Source organism: Heterobasidion irregulare, assembly GCF_000320585.1.
Source record: "Heterobasidion irregulare TC 32-1 unplaced genomic scaffold scaffold_02, whole genome shotgun sequence".
Lineage (NCBI taxonomy): Eukaryota > Fungi > Basidiomycota > Agaricomycetes > Russulales > Bondarzewiaceae > Heterobasidion > Heterobasidion irregulare.
The window spans coordinates 1,407,643-1,428,974 of record NW_009258198.1 but is presented as its reverse complement, the minus strand read 5'-3'; the positions used below and the strand labels follow the sequence as shown (position 1 = coordinate 1,428,974).

Genomic DNA, 21,332 nt, shown 5'->3' with positions numbered 1-21,332 from the left:
GATACTAACGTGCTTACCGGCGCATCGTCTGAAAACATACACCCAAGGATGCCTATAGCAGGAGTTGGATCCATAGACATTGCATCCTCGGTCTTATCAGATGGAAGATCGAGGGGACCCACCTTGACAATGGGAATCCATCATTTCATCCAGGTCGCAACAGCCACAGTGTTGGCCGGTGGAGGCTCTCCAACCGCAGGTACTGTAGATATGGAACCACGAGGCAGTGACATTCCTATAGCGGCCATTGCTGGAGGTACAGCTGGCGGGGTGCTTTTGGCGATTACCGCAGTCATAGCCTGGAAGTGGTGGGGAAGCTGTATCAAACATGACCAGGAGAAAAAACAAAAGGAAGCAGTGAGTACTATCCTCAACCGCAGCCTCTGCATCGACGTGCAGCGCTGACAGGTGGTTCACATCGCTCGCAGCATGCTGTCCTTGCGGTCCGAGCGAACACGCGCCGCAATGCATCATCCGCCTTCTCGACTACTCACACGCAGTATCAACCGGCACTGGCGATGGATGCGGGTGGTCGAAAGGTCAAGTTTGCTGCTCCTTCATCCCACGCGCAGAAGAAGTCACGCAGGATAGGGGTTCAGGATGGGCAAAACGGGAATGCGGCTGATCCTACTCGCCCATCTTTTTCGAAGCCGCACCGTCGTGTTTTGGAGAAAACACCCTACGTACCGTCCCCAAGGTCACCCATAGTCCAGAGAGCTGTCGCTCCGACTGCCGGCCATGTGTCAGCCGCATGGCCCTCGCACACAGCTCCTATCACATCTGCAGGAGAGGCTTCGCAGAGAAGACCTCTACATCCCACACCTATACCTAGCACGGTAGTGATGCCTAAAAAAGCCGCAGAGTTCAGTCCGAACCTAGAACAACCCACCCTTCTGCACAAGGACTCGATGACCAGCTCTGACTCATGGTATTCGGCCCAGAGCTTCGACTCGTGGTATTCTATGCAGAGTGGAGAAGAGCATAGGCCTGCACCTTCTCGCCGCCTGTTAAACTGGTTGGATCCCATGAACAGGCTGTCCATTTTAACTCGCAGTTCGGGCTCCATGTATTCGACAACCGATTAGGATAAAAAGTCCATAGATAGCCAAGATTTCACTCCGGAGGACTAGCAATGACAGTAGCGGTAGAGAAGACGGCAAGCTGCTAGGGAGGATTCAAAAACATTTTGAGCTGTTATGATAATTCGTTTACTTACACGACTGTCTTGTCATCTGGATCCGGCTTGATTGAACCTGTACATCTTTGGACTTAGTGAAATTACTAACTTGATGGTCGAACATTCGGCAAAAAGGCAGATGCAAAGTATGTTTTGTTCTATTAAAGATTTTGCTCGAACAGGCTCTATAAACATCGAGGACGAGCTGGAAGGAGGCGAGGCTTGTCACCGAAGGGAGGCAATGTATTGCTATAGAAGTTGTTGATTAATGGCGAGTTGGACAGGTCCAGAAGATATGAAAGCAACCTGCTCGACCTGCGATACGGCAGCCCGGAACTCTGAAACCTCGCGCCAGCAGTCTAGACTTGTCGATGGGTGCGACCTACAGCGAGTTCCAGAGTGAATGACAGGAGCAGAGAGTAAAATGGGAAGAAAGCTCATACCTGTAGCATGACACGACGGCTTCGCCCTTCGTCTTCAACTCAGGCAACTCAACCAATTGTTGTCTCGTCTGGAACCTTTCAACCTTGGTGCGCACCTCCTCCAAGTCACCCAGTAGGACTTCACTGCTCTTCACATCGCCGATAGCGCTAGAATCAGCCTCGGAAGTCGCGCTTACATCCCCTGCCATGTCCCTCTCTCGGTCCAAATTCTCCTTTTCCAGTGCCAACTCAATCTGCTGTCGAACTTCTTCTTCTTCTTCGCGCAAGCGGGCGAGTTCTGATTGTATACGCGCTCGAACGTGACCGTCGAGGGTAGACTGACGCTCTGGATGTGTATCGACCGTGTCAGCAAGGTGGTTGACGAGATCTTGAGAGAACTAGAGAACGGCAGGGATGAGATGGCAACAGTGCGAGCAGAATATAGCTGAAAGGACCTGTATGGGAGTCTCGTTGTAGAAGACTTTCGGTTCCTCGTCGGCTTTTGACTGAGATGCACCCATGACGAAAGAGACAAGGTTAGTGGAGGTTAGTGGGCACCTCCCAATGCGGAAATACGGGGACCACTCTTGCCAACGACGTCGACCTCCGTCCTTCGAGTTTCCTCGTTCAGTCTCGTCAACCTTCAAAAAGAATTTAACTTCTTCACCCTTGCATCATGTCTGAGCGAAAAGGTAAGCTTGTTTCACGGTCTAGCTACATCATGATGCGGTACTGATCCCTCCTCCAGTCCTCAACAAGTACTTCCCGCCCGACTTCGATCCTGCTCTTATACCCCGCCGCAAACAACCCAAGAATGCACAACAAGTTGTCCGTCTCATGGCACCCTTCTCAATGTGAGTCTATAACATCTAGGAACGAAAGCCTTGTCTAAGTCTCGACAGGCGTTGCAACACGTGCGGAGAGTATATCTACAAGGGCAAAAAGTTCAACGCGAGAAAGGAGACCGTCGAAGGAGAGGATTATTATGGTATCAAGATATTCCGGTTCTACATTAAATGGTGGGTACTTCGTCTTGCAGTCCGCTCATAGTCTGAGGCGTTGACTGCAACCCACAGCACTCTCTGTTCTGCTGAGATCACGTTCAAGACAGATCCTAAGAACACAGACTACTCCGCTGAGCATGGCGCCTCTCGTAATTTCGAACCTTGGAGAGAAGAGAAGGCTGTCGAAGAGGAGGACCGACTGGCGAAGCTAGAGGAGGAAGAGAACAACCCGATGAAGGTGTTAGAGAACAGGACGACGGACTCAAAGCGGGAGATGGACATTCTTGATGCGCTGCAGGACATCCGCGCTCGAAACGCTCGAAACGAGCGCGTAGGACACTCGACGGATTTATTGGAGAAGATTGGGGTGCAAGAAGATTGGGATGAAGAGGACGAACAGAAGAAGCGGGAGCAAGAGGAGGACGAAGCGCTGGTCAGGCAAGTTTTCTCGAAAGTCGCTGTCCCCACTGCTGGCCCCTCTCGCTCTCCCGAAAATGCACCCTCCGACCCAGATGTCGATGCTTTGCCACCCTCATCGACTGTTACCGTCAAACGGAAGGCGGACGACCTGGAACCAGAACTCCATAGTCTCCTGCCCGAGTCCACACGAGCCATGATTTCTTCATCGTTGGTGACCATTGAGCCACCAAAGAAGAAGAAAGCGAACGCTCCCAAATCGTTGGGAATAAAGCTGGTCAAGAAACCCAAGGTGAAAGCGATCTCATGACCCTACATCAAACGACGCTCGGAGCACTCCTGGCGTCGTGTTCTGATCATGACTCTTATCACTCCGGGTTGTATTCTGTCTGTTTTAATCAACCATAATGGAGTACATTATTCAGTTTGTTTCACTCAGCAACCACACCAGCCTGCAGCAGAGTACTGAGTAGGCATCTTGCACATGTTCAACAGGCGTCAAAGGCGCTCTGTACTACGCGTGGAGGAAAATACAATGCATGCATTCCGACACAATTGAGCAGCCGTGTGGCTGGACTGCAGACTAATGTGAAGGGTGCAAAGCAACACAGCTGGGACCAGGCCCGGAGGGCCGTGTCATGAAATTGTTGTAATGAGAACATGACGTCAGTTACATACTGTGCTCAAGCTTGGCTATGGACTCTCCACGAGAAGAATTTCCACGAGTGTCCGTTGATACGCAACAGGACTGGCAGCGCATTAGGGCCAACTTCACGCAGGCGGTTTATGCGCGGCTGGACGAGCAGCTTGCGCTCAATAACCTCACCGGACAACGGTCGCTCTTTGCTGACCACGTCCAACAGGTCCTTTCACTATTTTCGTGTTGCCACTTCAAGCTGACTTATCCCGACGCACTCCTGACGCTCACTGTAGCTTATAGATGCGACATTCGACATCGCACGGGCAAATGTACGCGTCAACGGCCGGAATCTGGAGGATTTAAACGGGGACGGTAGAGGTGAGAGGACTGATGACCCCCAATCCATCCTACTACCGCTCAGCCTATGTGCTCTTGTAGAGGTCGAGATTTTCGACGAAGCTCTTGATAGACGCATCTGGTCACTCTCCGACCAACGCTTGATATCGGAACGCGAGATTGCGATCAAGCGGCGAACCAGGCCACAGGAAGTGGTCACGCTCCTAGAAGATCTACTTCAACGCCAACAGGCCGAGGCAGATGATACCAACGAGGAGCCTGATGAAGAGGACGATCAGACTGATCAGCCTCACGTCAACGGTTCGCACTACATATCTTTGCTGTGATGGGGCTATCACTGATATCTGGTTGAAGAACGGCTCGTAGAAGCTGAAAGCACTTTTAAAGATCTCTCTTCCCTATCGGAAGGATTACAGCAGGTGTGTTTCGTGCCTTTCAGTGTGTACCCGTACTCACCATTCAATGTTAGACTGCCCAAACGCAGCTCGAACGCTCAAAACGACTTCGCTCTGCCGACAAGGAGATTCGCGCTCTTAAGACTTGACAGACTCGAGCATCCGCCGACAAAGCTTCTTATCTGTATTCATACTGTATCTGTTCTCAAGTCTTCCGGAGTTAAATCTCGCTAATATACCTGTCAATTGAACACGTATCTCACTGTGATCGAGCATCATGGGAAGAGGACCATAACGGAAAAACGAGAGCAACATTCATGAACCTCTGAAGCCTCCTCTCCCGCCGCCTCGGCTGAATCCCCCGCGTCCTCCTCCACGTCCTCCTCCAAAACCCCCACCTCCAAAGCCACCCCTCGAACCACCTCGTCCACGATCACCCGACATACCTCTTCCACCACCTCTACCGAATCCGCGGCTTCCGCCTCGTGGGGCGCCACGTCCGCCAGGGGCACCTCGACCTCGCCCCCCAGCTCCACCACGTCCACCACGTGATTTTTCTACATAGCCCGCTTGAGTAAAACGCTCGGGGATTTTTAACAAAGTAGGGATACGCACTAATGCCTGAACGCAAAGACCCGATGCCCATAAACTAGACGCTCCGATTTTTTTTAAAAATCAGATGGAAACGCACCTCCGACAATTTTTGGCTTTGGCAGGAATCGCTCTATCGGCAGGAGCTTGTCCCCCGCGATGTACACCTTGTCTCCCTTCTTAAAACTGCTCGCGACCATGCCGTCACCCATCTTTACAGAAAAATACACTTCATTGATCGGCCCAAGGATTTCGTCCACCTTTCCGATGACAGATTTGTTTTGCAAGTAGATGGGTGCGTTAAAGTATGGAACCTTGTCTGCAATGAGGGACGAGCAAAGCATCTCATCTTCGACTGCGTGGATGAAGGATCCCATTTCTGTGAAGAGGCATCAATAAAAGTGGATGTGGCAAGAAAAATCAAAAGGCACTCGCCGAAGACACTGTCGGGCGGACCCATGTCTCGAGGTCCGCCTCGACCTGCAAAACCGCCTCGACCTAGAGAAGAGAGATTTGTGAGGGCGTTCGAGAGGTGCGCATGACTTCTTACCCCCACCACGAAACCCACCACCCCTTCCTCCGCGAGACATTTTTTATTTAGAGAGTGGAAGGGTGCGAGGGCTTGAAGCACAGTATGTGCGGTGTTGTGGTTGGGGATGGCCTGTATATGCGCGCTTAGCTAAGGAATCGAATCACGAGGACGGACATTGGACGGACGCGTCGATCCTCGCACCGGCTCACTCGATCGACCTACAAGTGGCGGCTGATTTCAGCTGCTAAACAACTTTCCTTTGACCACTTTGTGCGCCTCATAGCTCTCTTGGAACGATGCCATTCGACTCGAGGCCGAAGTGCTATGCGTCTGTTGCATCCACTCCTGCGCAACGTTTCCCTCGACCCGATACCATCTTCTTAGCTAAATCAATTTGGGACAAAGTCGTTGCTGAATCCTCACAAGGCAGGGCAGCTATATCCATCACACCTTATCGTTACCCTCCCTCTCTCACCTCAGGCCGCGGTCCCTCACTGCCCTCTTTGATATGCTGGGCTATGCCGGACGAGAAGGTATTGACAGCCTTCCAACGACATACATTTCACCTGAGTTTATATTTGCTAGGCTGAAGGACTAACGGTGCCCTCAGAATTTTTGGAAGAATACGAGAGCATCTTCCCTCCCGTCCCATTAGGTCATCTCGATCACCACAGGACCTATGCTATTTCTCCAGTCCGGCTAGTACTTCTCAGAGAGCTGTTCGTACGCGCGCTTTCCAGGGATGCTTATGAGTTCGCGAAGTCTCATCCTCATGCTCTCGAGGGCTGGTTTTGCTCCGAAGATAAAATCCTTTGCCAAGGATCATTCCGCTCACTGCGTTCGTCTGAACTACAGCTCTCTTCCCCATCGGACTCTGGAGAGTCTCTTCTAAATTATCAGATTTTGATGACCGAACCTGTGCTCCAGGGATATGCTTCGCGGACAGAGACAACCTTTGTGATTTTGCCGCCGACTGAGAGAACGCCTATCGTGACTATCAACGGCACTGAACCATCACCATCATATGTTCCTGTTCAGGAAGACAGCGAAGACGAGGATCTCGAAATCCACGAAGACTTTCTTAGCAACACCCTCTTTTCTCGCCCCATTGACGCTGTGCTGCATGCCGTCTCGAATGGCTCTGCGGATTCCCTTTCGTCGCATGCACCGGGGAACGAATTTGCAGCGGAGCAATTGTCCAACATTATAGATCCAACTTCGGACGACTGCACAGTGTATATTCGAACCGCGGACCTCAGCAAAGTCGGCATCCTCGATGGAGACTGGGTGCGTGTCTATATGCGTTGTCTTTGTACCGCATTTAATGCAACACGTTCACAGGCTATCGCCAGTAGCGCTTCTTCGTCATTCTCGCGTCTGGTTCGAGTACGCGCCGACGACAAATTGGTGATGAAGCAGTAAGCCTTACCGTGATATTGTATCTCATACCGTTCTCACCTCGTCCGTCAGCGGTCATATTGTATGTTCTCCCATCCTACTTCGCAACGTCTTTTCAGACATCTCTCCCTCGTCACCTCGCATACACCTCCAAGCAACTCCTGGAGGACGCCTCCAACCTTTGATACCTGTCGCGAAATCCATCACGATTGCGCGCATCGCATCTCGAGTATCTATCAGTCGCGTGTATCAGCAGCAGGTCCTTCATGCTTTGAAGCGGTACTTTGATGGCACAAAGCGACTCGTGAAACGGGGCGATTTGTTGGCCCTTCAAGTGGATGCGAACGAAATACAATACTCACGTGCTCTCGGGAGCGGGAAGAGTGATCCTGAAAATGCTATCTATGTCGAGTCAGTCCTTGACAAATTCGTGTAAAATTCTGATGCTGACGAGACAGAGTAGACCTACGCCCACAAACTCGTCTCATCAAGCTGTTTTCTTCGTAGTCACCAACATTGATCATGACACACTTGCAGACAACGGCAATGATCTTCCTGGTTCAAACATTCATAAAGGCTCTGTCGTAGGAGAGTTGGGTTGTTGGGTGGATCCTCTTGTAACCCGGATGATTCAGTCTGGGGTTGAACACCTCAGGGTTCCGAATGTCACCGAATTTATGGGTATATCTAGTTCAAAGATATCTCAAATGCAATGCAGGCTTGCTCATTATTCCTTCGTAGCCCTGCATATTGTGAAGGCCCCAGTTGTCTCACCAGACGATTTGATGCCTGGTGGATCAGCAAATCATCAGGCCTTCCACCAGATGCTTGCACTTGCCTCTGTGGCATTCACGTCGCAAGCTTCGACGTATGATCTGCCGATCTCGATATTGTTGAAGGGTGCACGAGGCATTGGAAAGTTCACAACATCATCATGGGTTGCTCAGAGCTTGGGAATGCATCTGTTTGAGGTCCGCCTCTCCTTTCCTCGAACGAACGGATCTCAAACTGACACGGTGCTTAGGTGAACTGCTACGAAATATTCGGGGAGAGCGATACGAAGACAGAGGGCATCCTACGTGCCCGTTTCGAACAAGCTATCTCGTGCTCTCCATGCGTCCTAGTCATTCGACACATGGACGCCTTTGTGCAGTCTACGCAGCCCATAGAGCCTGGGAAAGGTGAGTATATTTCCTCCTTCCAGATGATATCAACTAATCTCATCGTGCAGAGCCTGGGGTAGTGAGTGCTCTCAAAGAACTCATCAATGATTTGTATGGTGCTTGGCGTCTGTCCGGGTATCCCGTCATTGTCTTTGGCACCACAAGTGAATCAACACGCGTTCCAGCAAGCGTCCTGTCTTGCTTCAAACATGAGGTCACATTCGAGGTAAATATATGTACTTGCTTAACTCGCTAAAACTCGAAAATCTGAGTCTCTCGAAAACCCAGGTCCCAGGAGAAATGGAAAGATTCGATCTTTTGCAATCGTTGCTTTCATCCAGTCATCTAGCTCCCGACGTATCCATCCCCAGCCTTGCAAGACAGACCGCAGCATTGGTTGCTGCGGACCTGCAAGACCTTCTGATCCGGGCCAGAACAGCGGCGTTTGCTCGTGCACAGATTTCTACGTCAGTTCTTATTTTTTCCCAATCTTGCACTAGCATTTTATTAATCTGATTTCATTCTCGGTTTCAATTTAGTAGAGCAGACATTCACAGCGAAATCGACTTGTTCTGCGCTGGTATTTCTCTCGCTGCTGCGGACTTTGACGTCGCCCTCGGCGAAGCGAGATCTTCACACTCCCAGAACATCGGAGCCCCCACGATTCCGAATGTGTCCTGGGACGATGTTGGTGGTCTAGCTCAAGTCAAGTCTGAGATCCTAGACACGATCCAGCTCCCTTTAGAGCATCCAGAACTATTTGGCCAAGATCTCAAAAAGCGCTCCGGCGAGTCTTTCTTACTCATCTTATGATGCCTCGCTTACTGAGGTTCTGTCAGGCATCCTACTGTATGGGCCACCGGGCACCGGAAAAACGCTCTTGGCAAAGGCAGTCGCAACATCCTGCTCGCTCAACTTTTTTTCTGTTAAGGGGCCCGAGTTATTAAACATGTACATCGGCGAGTCCGAGGCCAACGTGCGGCGAGTTTTCCAGCGCGCTAGGAACGCGCGCCCGTGCGTCATCTTCTTTGACGAGCTCGACTCTGTCGCACCCAAGCGTGGGAACCACGGGGATTCGGGTGGCGTTATGGACCGAATCGTGAGCCAGCTCTTGGCGGAGCTAGACGGCGTCGCGGCGGGCGAAGGCGGCGATGTTTTTGTCATCGGCGCGACGAACCGTCCAGATTTGCTGGATCCCGCACTCTTACGGCCAGGAAGGTCTGGCTATCCCATATCCTAATTGCTTCCCACCTCATACCAGTCGGTTTCCTTTCCTTTCTCAGATTCGACCGGATGCTGTACCTGGGGATCAGCGACACTAATGAGGCGCAATTGAAAATCATACAAGCGTTGACTCGCAAGTTCCGCCTTGACCCCGAGCTTGATCTCCGGGCCATCGTGGAGAAATGTCCTTTCAATTTTACGGGAGCGGACTTTTACGCATTATGCTCAGATGCGCTGCTCAAGGCGATGTCTCGCAAGGCCGAAGGCATCGATCGCATCCTCGGTGAGTCTATCTTGAGCGAACGGAAATTCCACAGCGTATCCTCATAGCAATCTTAACAGTCGACCTAAACGCCGTACATACACGCCGTTTCCCGATCACGCCGCAATACTACCTCGCCGAGATGGCTTCGCCCGCCGATATCGAGGTCACCGTCTCACAGGAGGACTTCGACGCCGCATTGCGCGAGCTGACGCCGAGCGTCAGCCAGTCTGAGATGGACCATTACGCCACCATTCAACAGCGGTTCTCTCAGCCGGACTCCGATGTCAATGTGCTAGATGCCAAAGATATAGACCAAGAAATCACTTTATCTGCGTAAACTGAATAGCTAGATGTGATATATATATATACACCATACACTACATAATATTCTTCTATCATTTAGATGGTACGAAAGCCCGTATGCTCCTCAAACCAGGAGCATGAATTTCTATAATAGGATGCGCCACAAGGCGAAATCGTCGTCGAGTCGTCGCAGACACTCTACTTAGAACCATCGGTTCGGCGTGAGCCCGACTTTGTCGAGGAGTCCCTTGAGCCCATCCGGCACGAATGCGCCTAACGATGTCGAGGCTTTGATGTGCACCGGCTTGCCCTTGACAGTCATGCTGATTGGATGTCAATGTGCTGTACTGTGTCGCTCGTCCTGGGGTGACTCACTTATAGGAAACAGCGCCATCTATCCACACCTCCAGCGTCGCCGTCGGGGACTCAGGATCCCGGGTATCGATCTCGATGGCAGACCTTGGGGACGGCGCGTCAGGACAGACCAGACTACGACCGACTCGACGGTGCGTGATACGCACCATTTGTGGTTTCCGAGAGGAAGATACTTGAGCACCCTCTCCTGCGGGATCTCGACCTCGACCTCGACCTTCACGTCGACCCCATCTGCGTTCTTCTCCACGACGGCGCTCCTCTGCACCGTGTTTTCGCTCTGTAGACGCAGCGTCCGCACGAGCGGGATGTAGAACATGCTCAGCGGGCTCGTTGAAATCTCGAGCACGCGGTGCCCGTCCTTTCTCTCGCTGTTGAACTCGACGGCCGCGAACTCGTGACGATCACCGGACAGGAGCACAACGTTCGGAACGGCGTGCAGCGCGTCCAGCAGCGTCGCCTTTTCAAGCGCAAAGCCCGCCCACGAGTCTACCTGCGCGTCGTGCGTCCATAGTGAGGTGAACGGGACCGAGGAGACGATAAATTTGAACGTCGCGGTGTTGTTCGCCTGCCCCATCAAAGGACATTTCTCAGGTCGGATGTGCAGTCAGGTGGAGAGGAGGCGCGGAATCGACAGACCTCCCCGAGCCATTTGTGCAGTGCGCTCAACTGCTTGTCCCCGAGCATCGTTCGCGTCGTCTCCCCTTCTGTCTTTACATCGGACCGATACCGCCGCGTGTCCATCACAAAGAACGCAGCGTCCCCGTACCTAAAATCGTAATAGAATTGCTCCTTCTCTATAGGGTCAAAGTTGACGTCGGCGTTATAGATGCGGAACGCGTCCGAGGCGCTAGGGAAAGGCGTGAGCGAGTCATTAGCCTGCCCTGCGAAATTATCGACGATCTGCTCCAAAAAGAGCAAAACCCCGCGGGGTGTTTAAGGTCTCATATCACAGCAACCGACGAAATTTCACGCACCTCGTGGTCATCGTACGTGTGGAAAATCGCTGCGAAGACGGTCAGCAGTGTGCACAGTTGTAGAGGAGCGGGTGAGCACCGTACGTACGAAGCTGCTCGTAGACCTTTCTGAAGCTCGGGCTCTGGTAGTTCCGTCGATAGAGCCGGCGGTAAGCCTCCTTATCTTCGCCAAAATACACAGGCACATCTGCGTAGATGAAATCGCCCAGGAACATCAAGAATTCGGTGCGCGGAGAGCGCACTCGTGTTGTCGAATTCGCTGAGCCCCGGGAAACCCTGGTCGAGTTCGCCTCCAGCTGAACGATGTTGTTGAGCCCCAGTGGATCTGACGACGAGTCATTGAGGCTTTCAAAGTCTGCAGAGTCGGTGGATGGCAGTTCCACCACAGTCTCCGCTGCAGGAAACTTCTCTAAGGCCAGATAATTAGCCAGCAGATCGAATCCCTTGATTGTGCGGCCATGGAACGGCCTATAGGGGAAGTTAGGAGTAACGCAAGAAGACACGACGAAACGGAAGCGGGAGCCGCCTGGCAAACGAGAATCGGGGAACGTCCTAAATCGGATGGGCTTTGCAGAAATAGCCGGAATCAATCCTTTATTCACGTCGACTAATATGTCTGTATCCCAGAAACAAACAAAACAACCGTTGTTTTAGGCAGCGAAGACGGAGCACGAGCCAACGTACATTCATATTCTGTGCTGGGCCATAGATCGTTCAGCTTCGTTGTGTTCGCCCAGTCGTGAGCAGACGTCAAGCTAATAATGGGACCGTCAGTCCACACGTCTGGGGCGGCTGAGCGTTCGCCGGTATCGGAGGCTCTTCGCCAGAGAATGCGAACGGAGTGCGGGGATTCCTCGCTACCATCGGTAGCATGATCGGGCCGGGGGTATCGAACGAATAGCTTCGCTGCATCGGGGTAGATTGCTCCTACACGGGTGAAGGCAACGTGTGAGGCGGTGTCGAAGATGGGGTGAAGGGCAAACTCGGCGACGGCGAAGAGAATGGTGGTGTTGACGGCGAAGTTGAGAAGCTTGGAGCGTTTAGAGGACGGGAATGAGAAGAGGACGTCCCAGAATGTGTCTAAACTTTTGGGCTAAATATTTGATGGTGTGAGTGGGTTTGCTGTGTGAGGCTAATAGGGGGTGTAACTCACGGGCGAAGGAACGGGAGGCTTCGCATGTTTGTCGCCCTTGCTATCGCCCTTGTCGTTTTTGGTCTCGTCGCATGCGGAAGCGCGCGAAGTGGATGCGAAGAGCGCGGGGAGCAAGTATGTGAGATAGAGTGTAGGCAGGAGGATCTCGTTCCACCGTGCGGGGATCTCAGGAATGGGCCCTGGTTAGTTACGTGGCTCGCTGCTGTACGAACCACGGAAGACTGACTATGCGCAGGAACAGCCAGGAGAAAAAGCGGAAGAGCGAGGAAGCGAGGGCGGAGACGTGGGACACGAGCGGAGGCATGCTGGGAGACGACCGTTGCAGCGAGCCAGGGGCCATCGCCGCAGATGGACCTGGCGCTCACCGGCGCAGCACACTGCGCCCTCCCGTCCTGCAACGAGCTCGACCTTCTCCCCATCCGCTGCATCTGCGGCACCCAGTACTGCAGAAAACACTTCACCAGGGACGCCCACGCCTGCCCCGTCGACCCTGCCGCCCTCAGATCCACCGCTGCTGCCGCTTTCGCCCCGCTCCTCCGATGCGCACTCACCACCTGCTCGAAGCCCAGTCTTGAGGCTTACACCTCCTCGAGCACCGCAGACGACCCAGAGCGAATATCTGCGCGATGCCCCCGCTGTCATCTCGCGTACTGCGCTACGTGAGACCGACTCATCCTAATTTGAATCCTATCCGTATATTAATCCATGATAGCCATCGCACCCCCGTCTCCCATTCTTGCCCTATCCCAGAACCCGCCCCGGCGCCGAAGGACCCATCCGCCCACGCTCTCCTTGCTAAATACTTTCCTTCCGCCTCCACCTCGACCGTCACCTCCAAACCTACCCCTCCCCCGCGCCAACGCAGCATCCCCACAGATCCCAAGAAACTAGCCCAGCTCCAAAAGCTCGAGCTCATGAAGATGCGCCACCGTGCGGTCCCCGGCGATCCCAAAGACAGCACACGCACCGCGGTCCCCGTCGACCAGCGGCTGCACGTCAAACTCAGCCCGCATGCCGCCGAATCATCGCCTCCTGGTCTTGGAACCAGCACGAAGCCAGAGTCTGTGTTTTGGTTCCGCAAGGTATGACGCGTTCCGCTCTCTTCTTCCGCGAACGGGTATACCCCAGCTTGTCTGACATTTACACAAGACGACAGGCACAGGCCGCGCGCTCGACCTCCTCGCGGACCACCTCCACACCTCCGCCCCCGCCGGCCATGTAAGTCTCTTCAACTACTTCTCCCACGTGCCGCATCGTTCAGCCAATTGCATGCCTATCCGTATCTAGTTTCTCCAGCTCGCGAAGATCTCCCCAACAGAGGAGGCCACTGTCCTGCGCACTGACCAGCCGTTGGTCGACCAAGTTGAAGACGGCGCGCTCCTCTCGATCTCTACTATCCCCGTTGACGCCTCTGGGGTCCCTGTATGAGCACCTGTGTGTATCACCACCTGCTGTCATGTATTGTCTCACTATCTCGTATCATCTTAACATCGTTCTGCATTCGAATCCCCAACAATGCGCGCACACACGTGTGAGTTTGTAGGAGATAATCAGAGACAGAGACCAAATATATTAGAGACGAAAAATAAAACAAGAAAATCCATACACAATTAGTCGACAGCGGTGACGATATCGACATCAACAACATCAGCAATTCACAAGCGAAATGGACAGAGACAGACAGATATTTGACCTCACAAATGAATGAATGAAGAACGAACAAAGAACGCTACCATATCTAAAATTCACGGCCCAAAACATGGAACTGTCCAACGCCAACAAGGGAACCCCGACCAACAATGTTGCGCTCGCCGAGGACTCACGCGACCAGCGCGGCGAGCCTACGAAGGTGGGACACGTTGAGGTACGCGGGGACGTATGTCTCGAGCCCAGACACCTCACGCGGCAGCGGGAGCTCGTACGGGCCGACCTCCTCCGCCTCGGGCAGCAGGAGGTGGTCGTTCCGATCGTTTGCGACCACGCGCGACGCGACGATGCGGAGGATCTCGGGCGAGATGGGGTTCTGTGCAGGCATGAGCGTCAGTCAGTTGTTCATCAATTCTTCATTCGATGTGAAGCGTGACTGTAACAGCGATAAATCGCACCTCGTAATCTGCAACGTAATAGTTCGTGCACATGCGCTGAATCTGCATTGGGCTGAGCATCCAGCACACGTCGTAGATGATCTCGATATCTGCCGCCGTCGCCTGTAGATGAGACAATAAACCATTAAAAGTGCAGGAAATCTCGCATCAGCCCACGACGCACCTTCTTGAGTTGCAAAAGCTTGGTCGCTTGCATCAAATGCTCGAGTTGCAGCGTGCCCTCGGGCATGTCGTGAGACTTGCACCATTCCTCAATACGCGTGATGTTGTACTGGATCTGCATGGCTGCAAACAACCCTTGGCGTCAGCACGCAATGGCTATTCCTTACCAAAGGCAACCCACCGCGTTTCCACGACGAAAAGTTCCGTCGCATGAGCAGATCGTTAAAGCTCGTCACACCGATGAGCTTCAACAGCTCCGTCACGACCTGCTGCACAACGCTCTCCTCCATGTAATAACTCTTCAGGCTCTTCCACACCTTGTTCAGCAGGTTCAGGATATCGTCCATGCTGAACGCCGGCTGGCTGTTCGAGTTGAACACGCGGTTGAACAATCGCCCGCCGCCATCGCTCGCGATGAAGCCCGGCAACGACTGGCTCTCAATCAGCGCCGGGATGACCATCTTCGCGAGCTTCTTCTTCGTCTCTGTCATCCATGTGTGGTAGATGTTGTACTCTAAGCTGTCCAGGTCATGCTTCACGACCGACACTAGCCGCTCGTAATCTGACCAGTCGAATGGCCGCACCGCGTTCTCCTCTCCCGGACCGATGCCCTGCAGCATGTCCGACTCGGCGACACAGATGAACGACAGCATCTCATGGACGTTTGACAGCCAGTAAACGCCAGGTATGATCGAGTCCTCGCTGAGGAAGGTCTGTGACAGTCATCATGAGCATCACATCATCAACGATAAATATTCACAACAATACGCACCATGACATGCGCCTGAACAGTCTGCATCACGTTCGCCAGGAATCGCTCGCTCTCGGGTATAAGACCGTATTTCCACATCTCATTTGTGACCAAACTGATGAGGTTCGCAGGGAACAGGATCTCTTTCACTGCTGACGGGTTTGTGAGGCTCGGCAGAGGAATCTTGAGGCCTTTGATGAGGCCCTCCAGCACGTCTTCGTCCAACCGCTTGATGTCCTGTAGCAATCGGATCTTCTCCTCCGCTGGATCGTCGTAGATCTCCGACAGCCCATTTGACCCGCGGAACCGCGTCAAGCCGTCCTCGCCGTTGTACGCAACGGACACCGCACGGGGGACTGCTGCCTGGCTGCGCTTCACCATCGTCATCAACTCGTCTGCCGACGTTCGGTGGTCCGGCGGCGAAAGGGCATATATGCCTGCCGAGCTGTGCCGCCGCTGATGCCGCTGAGAGTGTGCGGTGAGTGGAGAACCGTTCGTGCCGTTGGTCCCGTTCGGTTCTTGATGATCTGTGGCGCGTAATGTGGGTGCGAAAGTCGGCGACACGGGAGGCTCGCGCGAGCCCTTGGTGAGGGCATTGAGGGCATACGCACGGTTCAACTGCTCTCGCAAGTTGCTAACCTCGTTTTTCAACGTCAAGATCACCGAGCTGTCCTCGGCCGACCGAGCGGGAGGCAAGCTCTGGAACTCCTTCTGCTGGGTCTCGAGCTCTTCGACCTTGTGCGCAATCTCGCCTTCGAGCTTCCTGATTGTTTCCTCCTTGTCCGACACGACGGCAAGCGTCAATTCCAGGCGTCTCTCGATTTCCTCCTTCTGACGAAGGAGTTCATCGCGCTGAGAGAGCTCGGCTTGTACGGTGACGAGTTCTGACTGGAACTGCTTCGCTCGAGAGTCCGCATCCTCGTGCCGTGTCATCCAAGTTTGCAACTTTTGCTCGACTTCGTTGAGTTTGGATTGCAGCTCCTTCTTCTCCTCGGTCCGTTTTTGGAGGTTCTGTGTGAGCTCCACGACTTTGTTCTCCAACCGGTACGAGATCTCTTTGAACTTGGAGACTGAGCGTGCTTCGGCCTTCAGACCCTTCAGTCGCTTGCGAGCTAACCGCCGCCGAATACATGATTGCAGGTAGACGACATGCTTGACATCTGCACGGAATGTTCGGCGCACAAGACTATATAACGGGCTCGTCAGTGTTTCTTGCTATTTTTAGAGAAGTTGGGACTTACACTCCACGCAAAAGAGTTTGCAAAAGTATAGTAGCATGCTTGTGCTTTCTTTCTTTGAATGCACGACGAGCCTGCGCACCGCGAACGCCTGCACAAGAGATGAGATGGTGAAGTGAATGGTCGAAACCGGGACGTACGACTCTGGAATCGGACAACAGCCAATCTGATGTCGACGAATCGTTTTCTTTGAATGAATGTCCGAGCAGCTTTCTGTAGCCGAATTGCAGCAGTTTCACGACGAACATGCTGGACAAACCGCTTCGCTGTGATGCCTCGCCACCATGTCTGAATCTTGATAGTTGCCCGTCGCAGTTCCTGATAGTGTTTGACCGCCATATGTCGACGCATGTTCTTTTGAACTACGGTGACCATAGCATTCAATCTGCCAGATCGGAACGATTCAAGGGCTGCAAGCATGCCAGCACGGAAGAAGATCTTCGTGCGCCCACTCTGATACTTATCAGGGTCGTTGATAGTCTTCTCGAGTATAAGAGAGCATAATGACTTGAGCTCAAGCTTCTGAATCATCGGACCCCATATAGTTGACGATACGAGCATGTAATATCTGTGAAAATGTGAGAAATATACAGTACTCAACAGGCGGAAACCCTACCGTTCTGCAAATTCCTCGTAGGTCCATCGCGTAGGGTAACCCGCGCAACTAATTCGGATGGTCTCAAGTACACCACAAGCTCGTAGCTGGCTCAAGACCTGTTGGGGTGTGAACTTCCAGGCTTCCTTTTGCTCATTGGGCTTGATGCATCTGATATAGTGCACGTTTGTAACGCTAAGGGTATCCATCAGATTGCTCAATGATGCTTTGAATATTGAGGCTTGAGTGGGCTTCCGGACGGCAGCGCCTGGCCGTTTGGCGCCTGACGACGCTGAGCTTACCAGAGACGAGCGTCCAGGATCCGGAATCAGCGATTGTCGACGAGAACCTCCACTTGCAGAATCGGAAACAGCAGGTGATGCGGGATTGGGGCTTTCTGGAGGTTTTGTGGACGCAAGAGCAGCATCAAGAACTTCCCGCAGAAAAGGATTCTTGGTCGCTGCAAGCAGATTCATCTGTTCGTCGGGAACAGTGTCGCGATTCTTCTCCAGGAACCCCTCTACTTCATAGGTGACATCTAAGGCATAGTGAGCGATTGTAAAAGCAGAGCTACCAAAGCGAGGCTTCTTGAAGACCTCTTTGTTCTCCGGTTTATTGAGTTGGCTGTAAAGCTTCTGGAGGAATGATGCATCCGTGCCCGACGGCATACGAGCCTCTTCGTCAAGAAGAGCAAGCACACCAAGCTTGCCCTCGATAACATCAATGCAAGGTTGGTTATCCGAAAAGTCGATGAACGTCCAGTTGATTTCCTCTTTCACATACTCTTCTTGCTCGAGTTTGAAGACGTGCGCATTGAACTGTAACACAGTCAGCACCGTGCTATGTATGTATACAATGTGGCGGACAGACCTCCTGCTGCAATTTCTCGTTGGCGTAATTGATACTGAATTGTTCAAACGAGTTCTGATGCAAAATAGGTGAGAGATCGGCCTAGAAATGAGTCTTGTTGGACTGACCTTCTGGAAGTGCTCAAATCCGTAGATATCCAGAACGCCGATGAACATTTCAGCCCGCCTCTCTGCCTCACCGTTCTCGCCAGCTAGACTCTCGTTCACGATTGCCACAAGCCACTCGAACAGGCAGACGTAGACGAACTTCGCAACACTATCCCTGACAACTGTGGCCTGTGCAGCATTGAGAGAGGTGACGATCTTCTCCGACCGAGTAGTGATCTGTTTCTTTATCGTCCATTTCTTAAATTCTGCTTTGTCGACGCCCAAGAACCGTGTAGCCAGCAACAATGCACTGTCATTGTCATCTATAGCGGAATCATTGCGCATCGCCGTGATGCCGACGTTGCCAAGATGGAGTAGTGCAGAAAGCAACCGAAAAACTGCCCACTGCTTCTCGACACTGATGCCAATTGTGGAAAGTGCATGCTGTGTCTGCCGGAACTCCTCTGCGTCGTCTACTCCAGGTATTGGCGTTGATTGGGGACCGCCCTGTTTGAGGTAGTGGAATTTGGTGATATCATTGTCTAGTCCTAGATCCTTGCGTTCCTTGAGTGGCGCACCAGCGCAAAGTTGGTAGAAGATATGGTAGTTCCGCTCAGTAAGAGGCTGAAAGACGATACGAGAGCGCTCCAAGAGATATGTGCGTATACGTGCACCAACAATCTCCTGCTTGCCGTCAAAGAGGATCTGGGGGGACAACATGAAGTGAACATAGCGATGCACGAGATACTCTACGGACCTGGATGTACTTTCCAAACCGAGACGAGTTGTCATTGCGCGTCGTCTTGGCGTTACCGAAGGCTTCAAGTGCAGGGTTTGTAGCGAGAATTTGACGTTCAACCTCACTGGACTCATCTAGCGAGATCTTTGTCCTCGCTTTCGTAGCCGCATCTGGAGGGTTCACAGAGGCAAGATATCGCATGATGAACTTGGCCTATGATATATTAGAATCAACACTGAAGAGTCAAAATGAGCAGATTTCACCGATTCGGTCTTTCCAGCACCACTAAACACATGAAATCAAACTTAAGTTTATCACAAATAAACTAGTGTACGCACCTCTCGCCTGATACGATTATTGTCTGGCCCATACCCTCTTTTCTCATAGCTGTATACGCATCCTCTGCAATGGCAAACAGATGCGGCTCTAATTCCCCTCTTTTCCGCCCACTGTAGGCTTGAATAATCTCAGGGCCGTACATTGTAACACGCTGGAAGGGATTGACGGCAATTAGCACGATACCGCTATAGGTATATATGCTGTGTTGTGCATAACGATTTCGGATGGTATGCAAAACTATACCAACACGGTCAGATTCGAACGAACATGGATACTGAACGGCAACACGTACCCGAAGGCTCATTAAGATGAGATAGCGTAGCCAGATCATCCGCGGTCTCCAGAAGAGGTGGATTTCGTAATGGCGGGAGTGAGTCCAACCCTGCTTTAATGTCATTAACGGTCGTGTCGATATTGATGTCCTGGAGGAGAATGAGAGCAGTGGTAAGGAAACATCACGTCAATAATCCCTGAACTTGGCATGTGCACCTTTCCACGTTGGTCTTGAAAAGACAGTTTGATCTTGTCATCAGCACCTCTGACAACATTGGTGACCTCCGCAGAGATCCATCCTTGCTCCTTGTCGGCGAACCAGACTCTGGTTCCCTTGCTATAGATGTTTTCTGCCATGGGCCAGACGATCGTCGTGAAGATGTGACTTCTATATTCGACGGCCTGTCGTTCATCGTTTTCCCACGCCTCGCGTGGAATTCACGTGATGACTTCAGCGCTTCAGCCACAGCAGCTTTCCAAAATACTAGCTTTTCACCCGTCGCGTTGCGACGGCGCAACCATGCTTAATCTGAGTTTTGGTTGCAGTGCTTGGTCTCATGTGTCTATAAAGTCCAGTGCCCGTAAATTCCAGTGCCCATAAAGTCCAGTCCCTGTAAAGTCCAGTGCCTATAAAGTATAGTGCCTATAAAGTCCAGTGCCTGTAAAGTCCAGTGCCCATAAAGTCCATTGCCCCAATATCCCTATATGGATCTTCTGTGACATCCTATAAGGTCCTTCCTGTAAAATTTCCATATAAAACTCTCTATAAGGTCCCATCCATCAGATTCCCCTATGAAATTCTGCCCTATAAGGGTCCCCCATCAGGGTCCCACCTATGAGGCTCCCCTGTGAGGCTCTCTGTGAGGTGCTAAGATGCCATTTCAAGCTCCAATGGCTGCAGAGGCATAGCCCACTCTAGTTGCTAGGGCTGCAAGGAGCACCAAGACATGGCTCACTCTACTCACTAAATTTGTCATGGTGGCCTACATAAGTGTAACCAAGGACATATGACTTGAGCTATTAGCCCAGTGCCACCATTTCTTATTGTCCCCTTCTATTTATTATTTATTTACATATAAAAAATACCTGCAAACAAAACCAAGAGCCCAGAGTGGTTGCCAAGCTAAGCACTTGCCGAATGCCCCCTCATAGTTTACCTGAAGAAATCACTGCAAGACAGTGCCAAGAAAGAGAATTCCCTATGCTTAGGTTAGCCCCAGGCACGTGTGTGCTGACTAACTCCATTTAAATCCCCAACATGCTCTGTTTTGCCTCCCAAAGCCTATGGGACAGTGGTCTCGCATAGTTTGTCATGTGGGATTAGCTGATGGCTAGTTGCCACTGGACCCCTACTGTCACCCTCTATTTAGAGACTAGCTTCTCACCCATTGTGTTGTAACAGCGCAACCATGCTTAATCTGAGTTTTTGTTACAGTGCTTGGTCTAATGTGTCTATAAAGTCTAGTGCCTATAAAGTCTAGTGCCTGTAAAGTCAGTCCAGTGCCCATAAAATATTTTGCCCTAATATAGCTCTCTTGTCATATTCTATAAGGTCCTGCCCATGATATTCTCTACATAAAACTCTCTTGTCAAGTATTATTCAGTTTCTCTATAAGGTCTTACCTATGAGGCTTTTCCATAAAGTGCTGGGATACTATTTTAAGCTCCAATAGCTGCCAAGATATGGCCCATATAAGGTTTTCTTATATAGGTTCCTTCATTATATTCCCCTATTAGGTTCCTCCATTATGCTTACTTATTATGTTCCTTTGTCAGGTTCCTTT

At 51.9% G+C, this 21,332-nt stretch overlaps 9 protein-coding genes across 9 annotated transcripts; 5 read left to right on the top strand and 4 right to left on the bottom strand.

Moving 5' to 3' along the window:
- Positions 1 to 20: 20 nt before the first annotated feature.
- On the top strand, positions 21 to 1,085 carry HETIRDRAFT_470647 (uncharacterized protein; the record flags this gene model as incomplete). The annotated part of the gene is made up of 2 exons (XM_009544125.1): positions 21 to 357; positions 429 to 1,085. Exons 1-2 carry the CDS (start codon positions 49 to 51, stop codon positions 1,083 to 1,085), a joined length of 966 nt encoding a protein of 321 aa, XP_009542420.1. The 5' UTR covers positions 21 to 48.
- Positions 1,086 to 1,402: 317 nt separating this feature from the next.
- HETIRDRAFT_309080 (uncharacterized protein) lies at positions 1,403 to 2,120 on the bottom strand (the record flags this gene model as incomplete). Its single annotated transcript, XM_009544124.1, has 4 exons — positions 1,403 to 1,426; positions 1,484 to 1,559; positions 1,621 to 1,997; positions 2,055 to 2,120. 4 exons carry the CDS (start codon positions 2,118 to 2,120, stop codon positions 1,403 to 1,405), a joined length of 543 nt encoding a protein of 180 aa, XP_009542419.1.
- A 226-nt stretch (positions 2,121 to 2,346) lies between these two features.
- On the top strand, positions 2,347 to 3,330 carry HETIRDRAFT_308704 (uncharacterized protein; the record flags this gene model as incomplete). The annotated part of the gene is made up of 4 exons (XM_009544123.1): positions 2,347 to 2,453; positions 2,502 to 2,618; positions 2,676 to 3,117; positions 3,256 to 3,330. Coding segments are annotated over 4 exons (741 nt in total), but the record flags the coding sequence as incomplete, so codon positions are not given.
- Positions 3,331 to 3,715: 385 nt separating this feature from the next.
- On the top strand, positions 3,716 to 4,283 carry HETIRDRAFT_242799 (uncharacterized protein; the record flags this gene model as incomplete). Its single annotated transcript, XM_009544122.1, has 3 exons — positions 3,716 to 3,883; positions 3,954 to 4,038; positions 4,099 to 4,283. Coding segments are annotated over 3 exons (438 nt in total), but the record flags the coding sequence as incomplete, so codon positions are not given.
- An 818-nt stretch (positions 4,284 to 5,101) lies between these two features.
- Positions 5,102 to 5,383, bottom strand: HETIRDRAFT_243966 (uncharacterized protein; the record flags this gene model as incomplete). Its single annotated transcript, XM_009544121.1, has 1 exon — positions 5,102 to 5,383. A coding segment is annotated over one exon (282 nt), but the record flags the coding sequence as incomplete, so codon positions are not given.
- A 1,058-nt stretch (positions 5,384 to 6,441) lies between these two features.
- HETIRDRAFT_154483 (AAA ATPase) lies at positions 6,442 to 9,922 on the top strand (the record flags this gene model as incomplete). Its single annotated transcript, XM_009544120.1, has 12 exons — positions 6,442 to 6,822; positions 6,877 to 6,953; positions 7,006 to 7,267; positions 7,392 to 7,598; positions 7,746 to 7,904; positions 7,958 to 8,114; positions 8,165 to 8,322; positions 8,385 to 8,563; positions 8,636 to 8,883; positions 8,936 to 9,314; positions 9,380 to 9,603; positions 9,663 to 9,922. The coding sequence occupies 12 exons, from the start codon at positions 6,442 to 6,444 to the stop codon at positions 9,920 to 9,922; spliced, it is 2,691 nt and encodes an 896-aa protein (XP_009542415.1).
- Positions 9,895 to 12,694, bottom strand: HETIRDRAFT_432282 (uncharacterized protein; the record flags this gene model as incomplete). Its single annotated transcript, XM_009544119.1, has 9 exons — positions 9,895 to 10,211; positions 10,264 to 10,347; positions 10,410 to 10,828; positions 10,900 to 11,163; positions 11,238 to 11,266; positions 11,326 to 11,853; positions 11,922 to 12,330; positions 12,391 to 12,555; positions 12,617 to 12,694. The coding sequence occupies 9 exons, from the start codon at positions 12,692 to 12,694 to the stop codon at positions 10,091 to 10,093; spliced, it is 2,097 nt and encodes a 698-aa protein (XP_009542414.1). The 3' UTR covers positions 9,895 to 10,090.
- Positions 12,695 to 12,738: 44 nt separating this feature from the next.
- HETIRDRAFT_448635 (uncharacterized protein) lies at positions 12,739 to 13,818 on the top strand (the record flags this gene model as incomplete). The annotated part of the gene is made up of 4 exons (XM_009544118.1): positions 12,739 to 13,049; positions 13,103 to 13,472; positions 13,540 to 13,608; positions 13,678 to 13,818. 4 exons carry the CDS (start codon positions 12,739 to 12,741, stop codon positions 13,816 to 13,818), a joined length of 891 nt encoding a protein of 296 aa, XP_009542413.1.
- Positions 13,819 to 13,941: 123 nt separating this feature from the next.
- HETIRDRAFT_432280 (uncharacterized protein) lies at positions 13,942 to 19,905 on the bottom strand (the record flags this gene model as incomplete). Its single annotated transcript, XM_009544117.1, has 15 exons — positions 13,942 to 14,413; positions 14,496 to 14,597; positions 14,659 to 14,780; positions 14,839 to 15,370; positions 15,430 to 16,594; positions 16,650 to 16,737; positions 16,787 to 17,214; positions 17,263 to 18,059; positions 18,112 to 18,165; positions 18,219 to 18,902; positions 18,955 to 19,149; positions 19,200 to 19,221; positions 19,275 to 19,512; positions 19,568 to 19,697; positions 19,765 to 19,905. 15 exons carry the CDS (start codon positions 19,903 to 19,905, stop codon positions 14,210 to 14,212), a joined length of 4,902 nt encoding a protein of 1,633 aa, XP_009542412.1. The 3' UTR covers positions 13,942 to 14,209.
- Positions 19,906 to 21,332: the final 1,427 nt, after the last annotated feature.